Below are 21,558 nucleotides of genomic sequence, written 5' to 3' on the forward strand. Positions count from 1 at the left end.
ATCTATCTATCTATCTATATCTATCTCTGGCACTTACTCACTTTCTGTATCTCCATTTCTCCAAGGATTCTATGTACAATCGCTTTACAACGCTACATTAGTTAAGCCTCGTCAATCTCTCTCTCTCTCTCTCTCTCTCTCTCTCTCTCTCTCTCTCCCTCGTATATATATAGTTATAATTTTTCAAGCTAAAATATGTTAGACACATGAAATCGATTAATTAAAATTTAATAAAAAATTTCATATCACTCAATTATTAAATTAATCAAAAATCAACAGCACTAGAAATTACATGAAAATCGCATTTTTTAATATGTCTTATGAATCTTTTCAGTTTGTTATGAAACAATACTTTTACTTTTTAATATCAATCAAAATATTAACTTAAATGCATATTAAAGTTTAATAATTAAAAAGTTTCAAATTCATTTTATTCTAAACGATTGTTAATTACGTTTAGCTTCGGCTGATTATTTATTAGTAATGTATACTGTATAAAATTATTTAAGAAATTGTGATTTATGTCATTTATTCGATTATACGCGTCTTAATAATTTTACAATTTATTTTGTTATAATAATAATACAATTTTTAGCCCCTTATGCGTTCATTTCTTTATTTTCATATGAGACATAATATATTATATAATTTGTATAAATATAATTGAACTTACAGAATAAATTTATTATTTTACATTAAAATGATATCCTCTTTGTTATATGTTGCTAATATTTTATAAAAAGTTTAATACAAAATGCAAATAATAACACATAATTTAAACACGTATAAAAAACGAAACGAATCATCTAAAGCTAAAGAGTAATTTATGATACGTATTTATAATACATATTTTTTGATATTTTTCAGACACACGCTTTGTTATTCGTGAGCGTTATTTATTTATCATTAAAAAGTAATTTCTAGTAAAAACATCAAAAACCCAATTATTGCTTTAGGAATCACCTATAAAAATAGCATGATTCTATAATATTTTACTACTTAAAAGTACTTATTTACAAAGTTATTACAATGTTTTATTGCAAAATATTGATAAATAAAATGTGACTGTGTTACTAAAGGTTATCGTCGTTTTAAGTTGTTATACGGTGAACACTGATGGTTGTAGTATGATTATTTAAAATAATATTTTCGAAAATACTTTGCTTATGTATATGAAATTATTCAATCGAGAAATTAAAATTATTTTAATGTTTAATCAATTTGTTCGCTTTAAACTCAGACAAATATTATCGTTAAGATGACAGGAAAATTGATAAATTTATAATAAAATGTTTTCGTATATGAATTAATAACTTCAACTTTTAATAGACGCTCAGATTTCATACAATTTACGTACAACGAATACTATCATAACAGAAAATATAGAAATTTATAAAATGGAAAAATTTTATAATAATGACGAACCTTCATAATAGATATTATACATCATAATTAAAGCAGTTGAATTTTATTTTGTGACAATGGTCTTATTAATTAATATTAAATAATAGTAACTGTATAACACAATATAATTATACATTCGATAACATTAAAATATTTTGTGTTTATATATATATATATATATATATATATATATAAAAGATTAAGAATTATATAGCTAAATGATTTTATGGTGTAAAATATCAAATATATTATATTAAAATTTCTGCTAGTTTTAAAAATAATAAATGGTGCTCTTATGCATGCGTATGTGTGTAATAGATCATTAGAAGATTCATGAAAAATTTACCATTTCCATATGTTTATCAATATTAATATACATATTATGAAATGTGTATGTATAAATTTAAAATGGTTTTAGAAAAATTGTAGTATGAATACTTTCTTGAGCGAATCTTTGACTCTTTCAATTGTATCAATCGCCATTTGATTGTTCGGTAATAAAATATGTTACATGTATATTCTACGTGCATGGTAATATCAATAAATGTTTTGTTGTTACACCAACTCATTAAAATATTTAATCTTGTTTATATTTAGTAGCTGCTTAGTTTAGTACTTCTTCCTAAAATATTGTGCACAGATTAATTATATATCATAAAAGAAAAGTAAACGTTTGTAAATATCTATAAAGAGTTAAAATTGATCTTACTTGGAAAATATTTATACTCAACATTTAAAAGCAACTTTTAAATATTATACATAAATATTATTCATGACGTAATATTATAATGTTACCATTATTTATTATTATTTATTATTATATTATAGTGTGAGACGTCGTTAGTAAATTTCACATTTTACAAAGTATTTTTAATTTAAAGAATTACTTAATTTAATTATAATTAATAATAATAATAATAATAATAAAGTGTTAATAATAATAGCTTTTACGTTACAGTTTCACTTTAAAAAACAATATATACTAACAATTCATGTTTAGGAATTTCTTTCTCTAATTAGTTTTAGGTTTCATCAATAATATTTAGTGATGACCTTTAATACATTAAATAAAAAAAATTCTGCCAAATTTATGTCTAATTTCACTCGAAATTATAATTATATCCTCGAAAATTCAACATATTAGCTTATTCCAAAAATATATGCCAGCTTAAATAATAATATCAAAATATTAAAACATATATTAGAAATATAGTATAAAACTTATACTTCCAATGACTAATCCGTTGACATATACAAGATTTATGAATATTTGGGCATATTAAAAATATAACTATAAATTTGCATAAAAAATGATAGAGATATAAAGCTATTTATCATGATAAATTCACACATTGTCCAAAATGATAAAACAAATCAGACGATTGGAATATTTTTGATAGCTTGAATTCAGGGATGAACAATACAATGAGAAAATATTTTCAACACTGATTCATCATAATGTTACTTATTAATATTACTTTTAGTAGTTAATAATCAGCTTGAGTGATTCCAGAAGACCTTTCTACTTTATATTACCGAATGTTATTCATAGTTGAGATTTTTTATGAAAATACATTTATTATTTTAGCATGTATTGAATTAAAATAATTAACAAAATTGTTAATATTTTCGAATTTCTCTTTATTAATTTGTTCAATGTCGATGCCCATGATATATATTTTTCTTGAAATTCATTCTCGATTTTGTTGACGACATAATTTTGAATATAGAAGATGGTAATGTAATATGCAATGATATTGCATGATTATCTACTTTCTCTTAAAATTCAAATCAAATGCTATTAAAAATGCGTCATTATATAAAATTAAAGTAAATGTGTTAATTAAAAAAATCGATAATTCGAAAGATAAAATATAATGGATCAAAGGACAATTATTCCGAGGAAACGAAAATTATTTCAGACTACAAATCCGAAGAATTATGTTTAATTGTTTTGTAACCATTTCTTTTTATCTTCTTTTCAAAAATTAGAATACTTGATAAATTTTGAATGCTTAAACAGGTCTCTCAGCAATAACTTAAAAAGTTAAGCTTTTGAGGATACGATGTAAGATGAAATTAAGCTTTTTAATGACGTGTAGATAAATTGTCTCTCGCTCCATTGATTTATGAAAAGTAAGAACCTTTCTATTTCTACACGTTAATAATAATTGCACATGTCTATTCAATATTACAATGGAAAAGCAGGTAGTACAATGTTTTGTGAATGGAATAATTATTAGTTAATTGTTATCATTTAGTATAGTTAGTTACTTTTGCATAAAATTATCATTCATCATCTAAAGAATGAGTGAATCTTTTATATTATCAAATTTAGTTTAATGACTAGTTTAATGACACTTTTTATATTCTGTGATAATGTTATTTTTAAATATAATATATATGTTATTGAAATATTAATATAGTTTCATTTCTCAAGCATAAATAATATGGAAACTATAGTATTTAATAGAAATAAATATATAAGAAAATTATATTTGTCACAGATTAATATTCTTGATTGTATTAAAAATACGTTACGGTATTACGTTATTTATTTTATCTAATCCAGATGCAGAGTTACTATTGGTTATTAAGTTTACAGATAAAAAGAGTAACCAAATTTACTATGTGAAAGGCTTTAATAAGATTGAAGAATGAAAATTAAGAAAAATTTATTTCGTGTAAAGGATTGCAGAAAAGAAGATCATACAAATTACGAATCGTAATTTACAATTTATGTTATGATATTGTTATTCGATCGAAAGTTATTGTTAACAATTTTATTATTTAATACAATCGATATTCTTAAACTTTTCATTAGGATAATTCGATTAAAACTACTTTATTAAACGTGTAAGTATAAATTCTGATTATTTATTTATCTAATAATTGTATAACAAAGGTAAAGATAATTTCTCTTTTCCACCTAATTAATATACATCACATTTCATCATAAACAAGTATCACTATTTACAAAGTCTTAATTTATGTTAAAATTTTTATTAATTATATGATATATTATTATTATTTCATATAAAATAATGAAAATTCATTTACTTATTTTTTAGATGTGAATTTAATTATTAGAGTTGATGTTACAATAAATCATAGGCTTTACAAAAATCTAAGTAAAATTGATATATATATATATATATATATATATATATATATATATATATATATATGCACGTAAAATATTTATTTAATATAATATCAGAATGATTGTTAAAATTTCTAAATTTGTTTAAAATAAGGTGAATTACTTTATATTATTTATATTTAGTGAAAATATAAATGATTATTTATACTATAAATGCAGTCGAAGATTCTATTTATATTTTTATATAGACATTGTTCTATATTTTTTTTATAATTATATAAAAGTGATTCGCTAAAATTATCTTTTAATTTCGACAATTGATTATGTAAAGTATTCAATAATTATATCATTGTTATTAAACAATCGAATTCATAAATAAAAATATGTGAGCCAATTATATTTTGTCGTTTTAATATTAAAAAAGTTAAAGATAATAATAATAACTGAACTGATATAGTCAATAGAGAATTTAAGTAATCATTTTGCATACTTAAAATTATGTATATTAAAACTGATTGATTGTGTGAAGTTTTTGTTCAAACTTTTGAATTCTTAGTAATGCGTATTTAAATACATTATTTCAGTGTTTATTGGAGCCAAATAACAATGTTTAGATTTATTTATGTATGTGTATATACATAAAATACACATCTATGAATAATTAATTTCTCAATAAACTAAAAAATAAACACTGGCAAATGTTTAATTTCCTATCTAGAGAGTGAGTGTAAAGAAATGAAAATTTACAAAGTTATAAATACAATGATGTTTCAATTCACAAAATATTATTTTTAATATGCTTTTTATAAATAAAACATTTCTTGAATACTTCTTATTTTATTACTATTTCTATAGCAAAAATTGATGAATGAAATCACTAGATTCGTTTTGATTAAATAATGTTTTATGCTATTAAATATTGTTATGTAATATTTTGAAAAGATCACATTAATTACTGAATTATTGAAATTTGTATAAAAGACTAAATTAGCAATTATCTGTCTTTATGATTTTATTTTACATTTATAAATAAATTAACTATTTATTAGTAATATATACTGTTAGGTATGATAAATCTAATAATATAAACATTCATTCATTTATTTAGAAATATTTTAATATTGAGTTAGGCCATACACTGTCCCTTCTACATACTGTAATGGTATATTTTGAATTTTTTCTATTATTTATTTTGTAATATTGTTTACTTCAATGCCTTGGTATTTTATTTTATTTTATTGATAATAATAATATAAATTTAAATGTACAGTTGAAACTTGTTTAACGATAAGTTTGAAGTAATTTATATTTTTGAAAATCCTTCGCAATCAATTACAGGGTACATATTTATTTGATTACTTCATTTAAGCTTTTAGCATTAAAGTATTATTAATTAATAAGAAATAACTTTGTTCAAAAGTTTAATTATTGGTTTAAAGCCAATAAATTTCATGCATAATAATAAAAATAATCACAGATTTTACAATCTTTTAACTCTCAAAATTATAAAGTTTTGTTATACAGATCATTGAACATTATTAATAATTTATTAATTATATCGATCAGTTAATTCATTAATATATTCATCATACATTATTTTAACACGCAGTAAAGTAAAGTATCGATTATTGAATTGAAATATTTATCCACAGGTCGATTTAGAGTAAAAATTTTTTCCTTTATTATATTCCTTTTATTTAATTGAATTAGATTTGATTGTGTAATCAATGTACTTATGCATAAGTAATGCGTATCATGTGTCACAGGCCGCAAATCATATTATAATAACGCTGTTGTTATTTCATTTAATATAAAAATTTATGATAGAATATACATACCCAATTTAAATAGAATTAGTTGTTTTGTTATTGTAATTAGATTAATTAAAATTTATGATAATATTAAGTAAGGTAGAAAGTTAGAAAGTTTCTTAACTATTAGTGACTTAACCATATATTTTAACAATTTTATTGAGTTACACTAAATGTTGTAATATCTAGTTTACTCAATTTTGCGGCAGAGTTTTTTTTTTTTTTTTTTTTTTTTTGGAGAAAGATTTAATGTAACTAGCAAGCTAGCTAAATGGCATTTTAATTTATTATTAAAGAATACAGCAAATGAAATATTAGGTAATATTTTTCGTGTGCAAAATGATATGCGTATTACGAAAAGGTTTATTTTTACTTACTATATAGTAAAATAACAACGATCAGAAACATTATCTAGTTACACATCTTATATAATTGGCATTTTTATTTAAAAAAAAAAAAAAAAAAAAAAAAAAAAAAATTTTGTTCCAAGCATATTTTTCGAAATATAATTACTTTTCGATATAACTATTATTTCATCATCGATCGTTGATACAAATTAATAAATATCTTTTCTGCTTATTTTAAACATTATCGCTAGCTCAACTATTATTATGTAAAATTTACTCAAAATATTATTATTTTTTTTTTTATTTTGATAATAGTTGCTCAAATAGTTAATCAAATTGATAGCCTTTATTAATAAACGTGAATTCCTTAATGCTTCCTACTTAATGCGGAATTGTTTTTTCTTTTTTTTTTTTAAATCCGCAACCTACATCGCGCCTGTTAATATAAATAAGAATGAAAATTATATTATAAGCTTGGAGTAGAAATTCTTTGAAGTCCTTGGCAGCAGTACGAATACATAGTTAATCATACTACAAACAAAATCAGTAGCACTTTCATCGACCATCTTACTTTAGCGTCACATTCTAAGGAGCTGATTCTAATTATTAGCAATAGCTTATGCGTTTAAAGTGAGTCTTTTGTTAAGAGTAATCAAAATATTTTGCCTCGCTCGAAAAATCATTCGAAAAGATATGATATTGAGTTGCGTAGTGGAGCGAGCCATATTTCAAAATGGCCGAGGTGAATGTACGCCGCGTACATGTGCACTGACTTGTTTATTCATATGAGCGCATGCGCGATGCTATATTGGTAGGACGCATGTTTCCGATTCTTCGGCTGTGTTATTTGAAAACATTGTTTGTTCGGAGGTTTTGGTTACTCATTTAACAACACGCTTGGCCGATATTGTTTCCCGATAATAAAATTACGTTAAACGTCATAAAATGGTTAGTCCGCATACGTGATTTATAAGCTTAACTTTGTAAACTATTAAAGGTTTATGACATTCTTGAATTAGTTATCAAAATGTTTTATGTTCTACAAAATTTGTGCTTTTCCACAGAGCGTCACATTACATACGGATGTTGGTGATATAAAATTGGAATTATTCTGTGAATTGTGTCCTAAAACATGCGAGGTAATTTGTTTTTTTTTTTTTACCTACTTTCGAAAGTCAATTGTTCCAAAATTTTTTCTCATTTAAAATTCGTTTCACAAGAATATAACCTATATCGTTGGATCTTTATAATCATAATTTGGCACATATATAGGGTTAGAGGCGAATCAGCTTTTAGTAATCAATTCATTAATCTCGTGAAAAAAAAAAAAAAAAAAAAATCTAATCGCAAAGTCCATATTATCACATTCATAATATCGAATAGAAACTGTAGTTCAACTTGAAACAAAGCAATTATTTACTTTATAAAAAAATCTTGATTATTTTTCAGAATTTTCTTGCACTTTGTGCCGTGGATTACTATAACAACTGCATATTTCATAGAAATATTAAGGGTTTTATAGTTCAAACCGGGGATCCATCTCAAACTGGTAAAGGCGGTACATCTATATGGAATAGAAAATTCGAGGATGAATTTAAAGAAGAATTGAAACACAATACACGAGGACTACTTTCAATGGCCAATAATGGACCTAATACAAATGGAAGTCAATTTTTTATCACATATGCTCCACAACCACATTTAGATTTAAAATATACATTGTTTGGAAGGTAAGACTATTAATACATATATAATAGAATATCATATTATAAATTTATTTCTTCATATAAATTATTTTTATCGTTTAGAGTTATAGATGGCTTAGATACACTCGAGCAGTTGGAGAAGCTACCTGTTAATCCAAAAAATTATAAGCCACTTACAGAAACTAGGATTAATAGTGTAACGATACACGCTAATCCTTTAGCTGGCTAATGTTAAGCGTATAAAAATGTTACCCAATTAAAATGTAAAATTGTTAGGTAAAAATATGTAAAATTATTTATACATATGAATATAATTATAAAAAAATTTAAATTAATAGCTCTAGCGTAAATATTGTATCTAGTAAATCTAGTGTAAATATTATTTTTAACAATATATCTGATTTATAGATCTTGTGCGTTAATAGATTATACATACAAATCTAGATTTAACTTAAACATATCGAATCACAGTTACTGTTTATACAATAGCATATCAAATTTGTCATTAGATTCATAATTCATTTACATTAATCTTAATCTCTTTCACTATTATGTAAATATCGAAAAATAAATAAAACATTTGCTCTTAATAAGAATGAAGACGTATAATTTTGAATGATTTTATAATTCATGATAATTATTTAATAATCTTTTATTATTTGGGTCAAAGGGGCTCTTCAAATATATTTCTGCTCGATACATTTGGCCCAATATTTCCACTTCGTATTTGCCAGACTTTAAGAATGTTGTCGTTACAATTTCATTGCGAGGGTGTTTAATATATCTACAAATATTCACGTTTATAAGCACAAAATTAAATCATATAGAATAACACGCATAAGATACTTTACGGATACAATTAATAAACAGATAAATGCTTACACATGACCGATGCTGTAACCAAAAGTGTGAGCATATTCAGCACGCCTTAAGTAACCAACTATTTCACCATTTCTATAAACTGTTTCTAATCCCCATATTGGAACTTGCCTATAGTTTGCCAATAGATAAATATTTTAACGTTATATTTTAATAAATTAACAAATTCATTTTTACAAATACTCACTGTTTGATGTGCAGCGTTACCAATTTCCTTTTAACTCCATTTTTGCGCAAATTTTCAACAACATCGCTACCTAAATATTTTCCATTTTTTCTACAAATAAATCCTAAATTTGCTTCAATTGGATTATCATCTGCTCTCAAATCAGCATTCCATAAGTGATATCCTTAAAATTTAAATGAACATTTCATTGATAATGTGGGTCACATGGTAAATTCATGTGCATTATTACTTCCAATAAATCATATGTGAAAAGTGGTTTAAATGATTTTAAATGGAAACAAAAATTTACTATTTACAACCTTTTTCACAACTGAGACTGTATAAAGCTCTGTAGCCAGCCAGTTTCACTTTATATGGCTTTCCACGTTGTAAAATTGCTTGATATATCGCTTTGCAACATTGTAATGGGATATGCAATTCATAACCCAGTTCGCCAACAAAACTAATTCTAAATATTCTGACAAGCTTCCCATTAATCCTGACCAATTTAGATGTTAAAAATGGAAGTTCCGTATCATTAATATCCTCGTCGACTATATTTTGTAATATTTTTTTACTGTAATATAGACGTTTAAATATATTCATCAAATTGTGTAAGATATAAGTAAAATACTGGTAAATCGAACGTTTTACCTATTTGGACCTTGGAGGGATAAAATTCCTATTTGGTGAGTTGCATCGTGTAAACTGACATTGAAATTATTCTCAGCAATAGTTTTATTGATGTGAGCCCACGTATGATAGGATGATATACTTCCAGAGACTAAATTATTTTAGTATTTAATAATATGCACAGTATTTGAAATTGCTAGTAATTTAGAAAAATGTAGATTTACGGATTTATTAGCAATTTGTAAAATTTCGTGTGAATATAAACATATTACGCACACACATGTATATATGTATGTATGTATGTATGTATGTATGTATGTATATTATGTATATATATATATATATATATACATAATGAAGAAAAAAAAAAAGGTTGAAACCTAGCGTGACTAATAGATTTAACGATATTGAAAAAATAATAGTACCTATGTACAAGGCTTTTCCTTTGAAAATAGGATCGATTACGCTACTTGATCCAGGCAATATCCAGGTAATTGTCAAATCGGCCTCGGTACCTCCGTGCTTATTCAGAGCGCACGTGTAGACTGTTTTGTCAATATTCGAATCGGTTTTTGCAGTAAAAATAAAATTTGCAGCTTTTTGAACGTCTGGACCGCAGAGATAAAATTTCCCAAAACACGACATATCGAATAAAGCCGCATTATTTCTGCAAGCATATGCTTCATCCCTTATCTGTTATTAAAGAAGGTCTATATAAGGTTTATATAAGTATTATATTCTACTTTTATATGGTCTCTTTTAATTTATAATGTGAATTAATATTTAGAGGATAAATCGTAAAAAGAAATTTAGAAGTTTGTTAGAATTTTAAGTTAACAGTTGTAGTAAAGTTAACGAGTCGAGAGTAGAATAAAAATTATACATATCACAGTGAATGCAATTATTTTATCGAGCCACATGGATAATTTATGCAATTTATTATTATACAATATTTATCTCAAAAATATCTTCCAATCTTTTATTTTTTTTCTCTATATTTTCATGTTATTTTTTGTTTTTATCAATTCTTTGAGCAGCACGGGCCCGTACTTAAAAATAAATGACGTAATTTATTATTTAAATTATTATTCGAGAAAAGTTAAATTAGAATTAGAATTAGAATAATTTTATCTCACGTTAGCATGATGAACAGGAAAATTAAAGGTGTGATCTTGTGCCAAAACTTCTTCGTACTTGTGATTCACGTTTTTCGATGTGCCATAATTCCCATAATAATCGTAAGGTAAAATCGGAGCTGTGCCTTCCCTCAGGTACCACGCCGGTCTCTCCCATCCTTGTCGCTGTTCCATCACGGCGCCTTCATTTATCATCATCTGAAATATGTTTTTTTTTTTTTTTTTTTTTTTTTTTTTTTTTTTTTTTTTTGTAATGTAAGTTGCTCTGTTAAGCGTCCCCTTAACGCGCCTTTCTATCTTTAAAAGGCAAGATGACTTACTTCGTGAAGTGGACTGGTTTTGAAATTTCTTCCGCTTAACGGCTGATCATGTGGAAAGATTATGGAGTAATTTTTGACATAAGCCTCGTGAGTCCTTTCGTTCGCCCAAACCTTATCCTTCGTTTGGTCGGGCGTGAATCTTGAATTCACCATAGAGCAATAAAGTAACATAAATTCCGAGGATAAAATTCATTCATTTAAAGCATAATACCGCAAGACGTTAAACTAAAAAAATGATAAAATTCACGAGACATTATTGATTTCAACTATTTCATTGAATATTAACGATATTAACGATTATATTTGCATTATACAAGTAGGTTTTAAAAGACCGAGCGTTAAAATTTGAAGAGCCTTCAAGGCAGGCAGTATTCTTCTACCAATTGTTTGTCGATACTCCGATGCCTCTCGTTAACAAAGCAAGTATCAAATTATTTACCCCACAGAAAGTGAAATCTTATATGAGAATGAAGGAAATCGATCGCGAAAGGTAGTCGATTAAACGAGAAAGTTAATACGATAAGGAAGCAAGCCTAAGCCTTCGCCGCTAAAGTTACAAAAAGTACCGCAGGCCTCGTACGGCTTACCTCCTAATATCATGAGAGAACATGTGCTTCCTGGGCCTGCCGTTGACGATCCAGTCGGCGATTTGCTGAGCGCAGCCGCCGCTGTACATCATGCCCGCGCTGTTGTAGCCACATGAGTAAAAGAAGCCGTCGCAGCGCGGATCTTCGCCTAGGATATCCCAATTACTCGGTACTTTAGTGTCCCAACATCTTCGCGGCACGTGCAAACGGCCGGGAACTCGCACACACGACTTACCCATTATCGGCTTGTGATCGGGCGTGAAACTCTCCGGACCACAGACCGCCGACTTTATCCCCGTCGTTGCGAGCTTCGGCACCAGCTTCACCATCGCTTCCAGGTGCGCGTTGAACACGTTCCAATCGAGCTCGTAAAGCCCGAACGCGAAGTCCTGCGGCACCTGACGCACCCAATCGCTAATTTAGTCTCGATGTATCATTACCCAGGACCTTTTTTAATTTTTCACAATGTTTTTTCGAGTATTAGATAAGAGTTTGGCCTTTGATTCGAGTTCTGATTATGATTATGAGCGTATTAATAGAGCTCGAATCACTGAAGATTTTCCCGATTAAAGCTACAGCTTCAATTCCAAGTCAGATCACGACAAGACTTTCGCTAATTAAACGAAACTCATTCTTATTACTCGTTCATTAAATATAATAATATAATAAGCCAATTAGATTGGTTGCTAATTAGTTGAGTTACTTTCAAGTGGCTCGAATTCGATTGTCCAATCTATTAGAAATGGCTGATTAGTAGTCGCTGAAATTTTTATGGAACGTATGAAATATTCAGGAGAATATTTCATCGATATTATTTCTTTATAATTATTATCGCAACGCGCATAATTACATCCGAGCACTGAATTCATCACTACTGTTATATATATATATATATATATATATATATATATACATAATTTCCGAATATTCAAATATCGAAAGTAAGCGTTAATTTAGCACTCGCGTGAAGTTACACTCTCGCAAAAAGAATAAGCAATTTTTATTTGAGTAATCGTTTTCATTTGTAGGTCTTAAAATTTCACTACGCGACTTTCTGAATTATCTATAATAAAAAACCAACAAACAAAAAAACAAAAACAAAAAAAAACAAAAAAAAAAAACAAAAAAAAACAAAATACAGAAAAATAAATAAATAAAACAACGACCGTTTTATATACTATACTCAATTATCGAATTATTCGATATATTTCACCAACATAGGCCGATCGTTATCTGACTTAATCAAAAGTTTTAATTTGGCATACGCCCCTCTAATACCAATTACATCGTCCAAATTGTCCTCCAATTAGCAATGCAACTCACTCAATTAACAACAATAGAGCGCATTTTTTAGTGTACTCAGCGATGAGTAATTCCATTGCGCATTCGATAAAATCTCCCTCCCCGTTCGATTTATCCTCCCCACCGTGCCGACATTAGTCACGTAAACAGGCTGACCGAACTCACGCAGCGCAAAATAATGGGATTGGTCTCGTATCCCCCGATACTTAGCGACTCCCCCTGGACTTTGAAATAGATCTTGAAGTCGTGATCGCGTATATTGGGCGCCCCCCTCACGTTCTTCATGGGCTCGGTAATGATATAAGCGTGCTTCATGGGAGTCAATGGGATGTCCAACTTCACCATCCTTGCGATGCTCCTGGACCAGGCGCCACAGGCATTTAGTACGCAGTTCGTACGGATGATGCCGTGGTCGGTCTCTACCCCGGTTATCTGTGTCAAGCCGAAGGTTTTCCGCGTCGTCAGGATCCGCGTCACCGGGCAGTTCTCGATCACCTACGCACACGTCGTCCAGTTACTTAATAACTCAATCATCCGAATTTCATTATTCACGTTTGACATGTTGATTGATCGATTGATCGATTGGCTTTGTATTATTGTTATTAAAGGCAAATGAAAATATGGGTAATACTTTTTAGCACGATTGTAAATTTTTTCATAAGTTAAGATATTTGTAGTACGCGTGTGTCCATTCGTTGGCGAAGTAAAATCAGTGGAAAAACCTTGTCGCCGATTGTGCAGAACGAGCGATTTACATTCACCTGTCAATAATGACAGGTGGGCAAATTATGGCGAATAAGCTCGCGTAACCCGCCTCGGTTCGTCACTCGGGTGCAATGGAATCGAATGGACAATCGTACCTGCGCGCCAAGCTTAGCGGAACACTTGACGAGGGCGGCAACCATTGCCGCTGGCTCGATCGATCCGTCCCTGGGCGAGAATATCGCCCCCTGGAAGGACTTGGGGTTCAGGAGGGGAAAGAGCTCGCGGGCGTCCTCGGGCCCGAGGATACTCGCGCCGACCCCGAAGACCTTGCCCATGTCGACGAGTCGTCTGTACTCGTCCATGCGCGTCTCGCTGTGGGCGATGAATAGGCCGCCGTTGTTGGTCCAGCCGGCGCTCGAGCCCGTCTCCCGTTCGAGCTCCTCGAGCGTTTCCTGGGTGGCGCGCAGCAGCTCGATCTCGATCTCGCAGGGGCGCAGACTCCAGACGATGCCGGCAGTGTGCCAGGTCGTGCCCGCGGTCAGCTTCGAACGCTCGAGGAGGACCGCCCGAAGTCCTCGTTTAGCCAGCTGATAAAGGGCGTTGCTCCCGGCGATTCCTCCCCCTGTTTTGTTCACGTATATACTGGGAGTTATTGGAATTATTTAGCCGATCGTTGATAAAAATAAGCATAGGGGATTCGATGAAAAATGAAGCTCGAGGGGCTTATTGACCTTTCGCGATTTACAAAAGCAAAAAAATATTTTGCCATATCGATTAAATTTTCGAGTCTATTATTAAGGGGCAATTAGTTTTAGCAGGAAAGTTTGAGTGTAGAAATTTAGATTAACATTACGTAGTACAAGGATACTTTAGCATTGGCAAGCATATTGGCAAGCTGGACAATACGACAATGGTAAATTCAAAAGAATTTTCTATTACAGACATATTTCACGAGTATACATTGATTGTTATATATTATTGAACAGCAAAATTTTTATTTCAATTCTAATATTATTAAATAATATTAAATTTTCAATTTTGTTTTGTTTTGTTCTGTTTTGTTTACAAATTTTTGTAAATTAATAGCTAATTAAAACTATAGCCTAATGAATATTTATAATCGAACACTTAAATACCTTAATACGAATACTTGAAATCACTTATTTTAAAACCATGACGATCGGGGTCTAATTCTAATATGTACGCAACTTGTTATTGATATTACAAACGTATATAATAATAATAATATGCTGCTTCCAATTATCACGATTATAAAATTACGGCATTGCGGACGTAAAGCTCACATCCGTTTACCTTGGACTTGACTCATCATTGACTCACCTATTATAACGACTTCGGCAGACTCGGGCAACGCGATCGCCTTTGACGACGAAGGAGTGGCGTCTGCTTTTTTGATAACGATCGATCTTCCATGCACAAGACTGTCATTCCATCTTATCAACTGAAAGTTCCAAATACGCGCATTTCTCTTATTATCTTCGTTTTTACTTTTTGCGTATTTACATATAAATATATAAATATGTATGAATATATATATATATATATATATATATATATATATAACTGGTGAATTTAATAATTTGTCGTCCAATATCGTTTCCGAGATAAATAATTCATCGGCGTGCCAAGCATTAAAATATAAATAGGCGGTTCGTTGAAATCTAAACTACGTTATTGCTTATTATTTATTTATTTATTTTTAATGTATACGCAACAAATATAGCTCATAATAACGATTATCTCTCATTAAAGCGATAACGCTGTAAACAAGAATTCCTTTTTCTTTTTGTAAACATATTGTGTCTGCTCATTCTCTTCCTTACTAAGAAATTATTTAGACCAATTAATTTTAAAAATGTATAAATTGGCTAATTTTAGTCGCGGCATTATCTGCCCTTGGCAAATAACTTTCTTCGCGTACGAAACAAAGTTTATGAGATAAATGCCGATCGAATGAGAGAGCCAAGTTTGTCAAGGAAATCGATTTGCTTTTATTTATATTATCGTTATTTTCAAGTTGTCCTATCCTTACATTATTATATGACAATATTTATTTATTCTAACTATGCTAGCGTGGCGTCATCAAATAGATCTCTTATTCTTCAGAATCATAGGATAGAAGCTTTTCATACAAGCAGACGCCATGTATAATCGTAAATTTACATATCCCAGATTGCAAAAGATAAGGATAAAGCTTGGATAAAAGAATAATTTGCAGTCGACGGACTTAGCTCCGCGCGATACTTAAGATCGAGACTGAAAGTAGCTAGTTAAAGTCCCTAAACTCAGCATACCTTGGTCTTGATGGCGCGCAGCATCTGATCGACCCTCTTGACGATGCTCGTGAGTGTACCGAGGTATTGTTGGCTCGTCTGCGACGCCGCGAGTCTGGTGCTTCTGGCCATTGCCCGGAGCTCCTTTTATAAAAGCGTTTTATCGACCGATGCCTGCGGCGGTCCTCTGCATCCGCCTGCCGGGCAGATAAGCCGACGAGGAGAAGTGTGGCCCGTCGAGGTCGTTGTCGAGATGTCAATTGCTGAAACGAGAAGCTGAGGTGAGAATCTCGGAGGATGATGGAGGAGGAACTCCCAGTGACTGTCCTCGGCGATAATTATTTTGTAAAAGTTAGCCATGGAGGTGTTAAATAATTATTACATCGTAATTTGTTATCAGCCTCTTATTATATGTCAGAGGTGTTCGTTAAGTGTTCGTTGATTTTCGTTAAGTTAGTAGGAAACGTCATTGTAATAGTGGACGAGTAGGGATCTTAGAGATCGGAAGTTTTTTAATTGTAAAGAAAAAAAATCTCGTTGGAATGAATTCGAATTTCGAATTTAGACTTCTTTATAGACTTCTTTATTGTTATTTTGATAACAAGCTATTTTAAATCATACATTGGACGATCGTTTGTTACGAACAGTGAAGGAGGTGGCAATTTTCAAACCAATCTATGTTATAATATGAATAATAGTATAATAATAATATAACAATAATAATAATAATAATAATAATAATAATAATAATAATAATAATAATATAACAATAATAATAATAATAATAATAATAATAATAATAATAATAATAATAATAACGTCAAATAAGAATTTTGAAGAAAAAACTTATATTCATCCGTCGTTTATCTGGCATTAAATTTCTTTATATTCATACAAAGAGACGTAGTTTGTTTATGTTTTGCAATCGTCATAATGACCGAATACATTTTTATGAAATTTCGACAGTTACTTATTCGCTTATCTAGGCTCATTAAATGTTGTATTAATCATATTATCTTATCCGAAAAGTGAGATATAATAACTGAATAATAGAAGCTCACAGAGTTTTTAATTATGTACGTCAACAAAACATAATCAAATTGTAAATTACAATTTTTTTTATGCGATTTCACATAAAAATAAATTTTATTTATAATATTTTCTTTTATCTTTCTTCATTTTCTTATATTCTTTATTGTGTCGAAACAAGAATATATATTGTTCAAAAAATAGCTCGTTGCTTATAATAAAAGGTACTACTACTCTCTCATATATCGCTAGACCTGCATTTTGTCAGTCGAAATATCTTTAAAATATATCTTATTATTTCATTATCATAATACGTTAATTTAAATTAATGTAAGTTTTCGTGATTACCCGACGTATAGTCAACATTTTATTACACAATTTGTTTATAATTTATTTTCACTTTCATCTTCATTTTCAATTGTTCATATTGAACAATCACTTTTTTGTATATAAGTTCAATTTTTACGAGATATTTAAAACTGAAAATTAATTAGGTACAAATAAATTTACTTTCAATGTTTAGAAATAGTGAACGCGAGGTATTGGTGACAAGGTACAATCCATCTATTAATCCGAAAATATATTTTAAAGTGTTATGAAAACTATATGGATTTTATTATAAATTTAAGTTAGACATGCGACATAGAGTAAATTCTTGATTAGGCTCATATTAACGTATTATTTAGAAAAACAACAAAATGATATACTTGAATTGATTTTACGATACTCTTACGATTTCTTATAACTAGATATTTTTGGTACATCAACGAATTTCCGTAGCAGCAATTACAGTGCTGTATAATTGAACCTGTCACGTATTATCCTTCTATAAGCGAGATTGAAATCTTAATAATTAATTTATTAGCAATAGAAGAAACACGATAACGGCAATAATAACAACAAGAATTGCAGTAATTATGACGATACTACGTATATTATTTGACCATATGCTGAAGTCAATGTAGTCGAAAATAATGATATAAAGTTAATCGCTTGCCTTAGTAAATAAATACAACGTTTAATGTATTGTATTAAATATTTATTTATTTTATATTTTTTTTACGATTTTATATTATAATACAATAAAATTATATATATATATATATTATATACATGTATATATATATATATATATATATATATACACATGTAGGTTTAACTTACTTTATATTGGTCAATTAATAAGTTAAAAATTCGTAAAGAGCCGAAATATAATTTCACAAATTACTTTCCAATATAGCATTAACTTTCTTCCAGAGTATGAAAAAATGTCCAAATTTTGAAAATACTACCTACAATAAGTTTCTATGCACAAGCTTAATTTTATTATAATTGCAATTGACTTTAACCTACGAGTTTATTAAATATAAATAAGCAACCATTATTGTGAGATACATAGATCATATTGACACTCTACCTAATTCGGTCGGTCTCCTTACATTATATCACTTACTGAAGGTTTTAGATTTTGTACATGTCTGTTCGTGGATTAAAATTGATCTTCAGACGTGAACCAGTTCGCTCAACAAGCAGCATGCAACTAGTCTTTAATCTTCACTGAATAGAAGATAAAGTCCAGAGAGGGAAGTCAGCATTGAAATATCGGCAAGCATGTCCATCGACCCGTAAGTGTATCAAGCAACAGAGAAGAACTTCAACCTCGTCTGTTGGATCATTGACTTATTGCACTTCTACAACAAATTCAAGCTTTCATCAAGGCGAACTACAATTCGAAGAGGCTCAAGGCGTTTCATTGTATCTTACACATGCGCGCATTTTCATAATTTATATTTTAAATGCCACAGCGTCCGTTATTTAAATAGTTTTAATAAAAAAAAATAAAAGCTGAATGATATGTTTATTAGATAAGAGGATAAATTTGTATCCAATTACTAAAGCGATAAAGAGATACAAGAACTTTAAAGTAAAGTAGGTAAGTACGTGAATTTACTTTTGCTATTGACATTTAGATATATTTGTTTCTTCTTCAGAATTACACAAATATAAAATATATCATTATAACGATTGTACATATGTCGTACATATGTGTACGAGTATGTCAATGTATGATGCAAAACATTGAATTCGAGCAATATGTGTGGGTGCTGCGTTAATTAGGAATTCGATTTATTAAACGTACATTCGATACAAAGCCACACCTGAACTTTTATTGGCACTTGACATTATATATATATATATATATATATATATATATATAACGTACAAGTACAACAAATGCAATGGTAAATACAATAGAAATTATATTTTTGGAAAATCTAAAAATCACTATGATAATAAATTTTGATAATATTAATTAATATATTTTAGGCTGATGGTTTCCTTCAATTTCCAATGAAAACGACGAAATAGTAGAAAAAAAACTAAATATTATTATTAATTTACAAAACAAATGGCCTGAATTTATAACGTTTTAAGTAAATAATTATTATATTAACTAAACTTTTAACTTACAAGGGATTAAATTTCACACGTATAAATAAAATAAAAATGTTGTTTAAAGCAGTAAATTTATTGACGCCTATTTCTAATGAAAAATAAAATTAAAATAAAAATCAAACGATCATTTGCGATAATTTTATTGTAAGTTTATTTAAAACGATCCAATGAAACAAATACATGAACACTTTTGTTGTTCCCCCCCCCCCCAAGAATAAAAAATAATTCTGTTTTTCTTTATTATTAATTATTAACGGTACGTTACTTTCCATTAATATTCTGGTTTACAATCAATGCGTCTCATTCAACTGTTTTATAATGTCACATTAAATGGCAAAATACGATTTTGTTCTTTTTTGGATTATATGAAAGAGTTTCTTATCAATTCCTGATAATGAGAATATACACTATTTAATATGTACAAAAGATGATAAGTTGTATTAATAATAATTACTATGAATATTTTTATTATTAGGCATATTTTAAAAACAGAATTCACACTTGGTAAATGAAGAGTTGGAAATTTAATAAATAATTACAGGTGTCTTCGTCTCGACATGCCGATACTGATAAGCTTTCCAATTATTCTAAATTAGTTGATTGTATTCAGGACTAATTAAAAGCACCGTTGAATATATTTGACGAAATAATGTAATTTTTAAATAATTGTCGCCGCAAAATTAGCTAATGTCGAATATCTTATTGAGATATTTCTTACAAATTAATTAGCATTCGTCGTTAGTAATTTAATTAGGCATATCCAAAGTTTTGTCATACAAATAATCTTGAACAGATATATTCGTTAAATATAGAATCGTTCTATCTCACGTGATAATTTACGATGTTATGATTATCGAGAGTGTCGATTGGATTTTCAACGTCGGCAATTCGCTTTAAATTATTGTTTAAAATTATTCCTCCGATCGCAAGTAAATACTTGAGAATGAAAAATTATCGATCCAACGTTTTAATACTGTAATGAAGCCAATCGCCATTTTACTATTAATATGCATTTGCAGGGCATATTTTATTTATATAATAAGCCCGACACCGAGGAGTAGCTAAGAAATTTGACGGCAAGTAATCCAAGCACTGGTTTATAGGTGATAGATGACGTACCGAGATCTCAAAAAAGAAAAAAAAACTGCTCACGGGCCACTTGCTATTTGCCTATCACTTATCGTCCTTAGTGAGAGGATCTCACTTCGCGAACATTAATATCTCATAGCCCGCGCGCGAATAAGCGAGTTCGACGGTCAAATGTTTGCATGTGGAAACAAGTAGGAGGTTGATGTGCGCTTGCGTCGGCGTCCCCATCCTGTTTCTCCTCTCTCTCTCTCTCTCTCTCTCTCTCTATCTCCTTCTTCATGCGGCACGTGCGCGCTGATCTCTCGAATGCAACTTCCCTGTTGCATTTGCGAATACAGTCGATTTTTAAAGAGATGACGGCCCGAGTGACGATGAAGGGGGCGTCGAGAGTTGTGCGTCTTCTCTTGATTTGCCGTTCGTCGACCACAGCAGTTAGTCCATTCACTCTATTGTTAATATTAAATTTTTGCCGATCGCTCTGTTAGTCGTATCTTGAGTTTAACTGGCAATCCACGCAAAGTATCCTTGCTAAACCATGAGTCAATATATTCAAGGTCGTTGAGAGAAGCATTTACGAGCATTGCGTCGTG

The 21,558-nt window shown here is 29.3% G+C and overlaps 2 protein-coding genes across 2 annotated transcripts; one reads left to right on the forward strand and one right to left on the reverse strand.

The window, feature by feature from the left end:
- The first annotated feature begins 7,426 nt into the window (after positions 1 to 7,426).
- LOC105364361 (peptidyl-prolyl cis-trans isomerase-like 3) lies at positions 7,427 to 8,634 on the forward strand. The gene is made up of 4 exons (XM_011502270.1): positions 7,427 to 7,613; positions 7,730 to 7,804; positions 8,115 to 8,395; positions 8,474 to 8,634. Exons 1-4 carry the CDS (start codon positions 7,611 to 7,613, stop codon positions 8,598 to 8,600), a joined length of 486 nt encoding a protein of 161 aa, XP_011500572.1. The 5' UTR covers positions 7,427 to 7,610; the 3' UTR covers positions 8,601 to 8,634.
- A 358-nt stretch (positions 8,635 to 8,992) lies between these two features.
- Positions 8,993 to 16,652, reverse strand: LOC105364420 (sarcosine dehydrogenase, mitochondrial). The gene is made up of 14 exons (XM_011502333.1): positions 16,415 to 16,652; positions 15,441 to 15,561; positions 14,255 to 14,721; positions 13,560 to 13,889; positions 12,328 to 12,490; positions 12,093 to 12,240; positions 11,506 to 11,644; positions 11,186 to 11,383; positions 10,475 to 10,742; positions 10,071 to 10,200; positions 9,737 to 9,993; positions 9,438 to 9,600; positions 9,254 to 9,361; positions 8,993 to 9,155 (listed from the first exon to the last, which is right to left on the reverse strand). The coding sequence occupies exons 1-14, from the start codon at positions 16,523 to 16,525 to the stop codon at positions 8,993 to 8,995; spliced, it is 2,766 nt and encodes a 921-aa protein (XP_011500635.1). The 5' UTR covers positions 16,526 to 16,652.
- Positions 16,653 to 21,558: the final 4,906 nt, after the last annotated feature.

The sequence above is a fragment of the Ceratosolen solmsi genome, unplaced genomic scaffold (assembly GCF_000503995.2).
Source record: "Ceratosolen solmsi marchali unplaced genomic scaffold, CerSol_1.0 scaffold31, whole genome shotgun sequence".
Classification (NCBI taxonomy): Eukaryota; Metazoa; Arthropoda; class Insecta; order Hymenoptera; family Agaonidae; genus Ceratosolen; species Ceratosolen solmsi.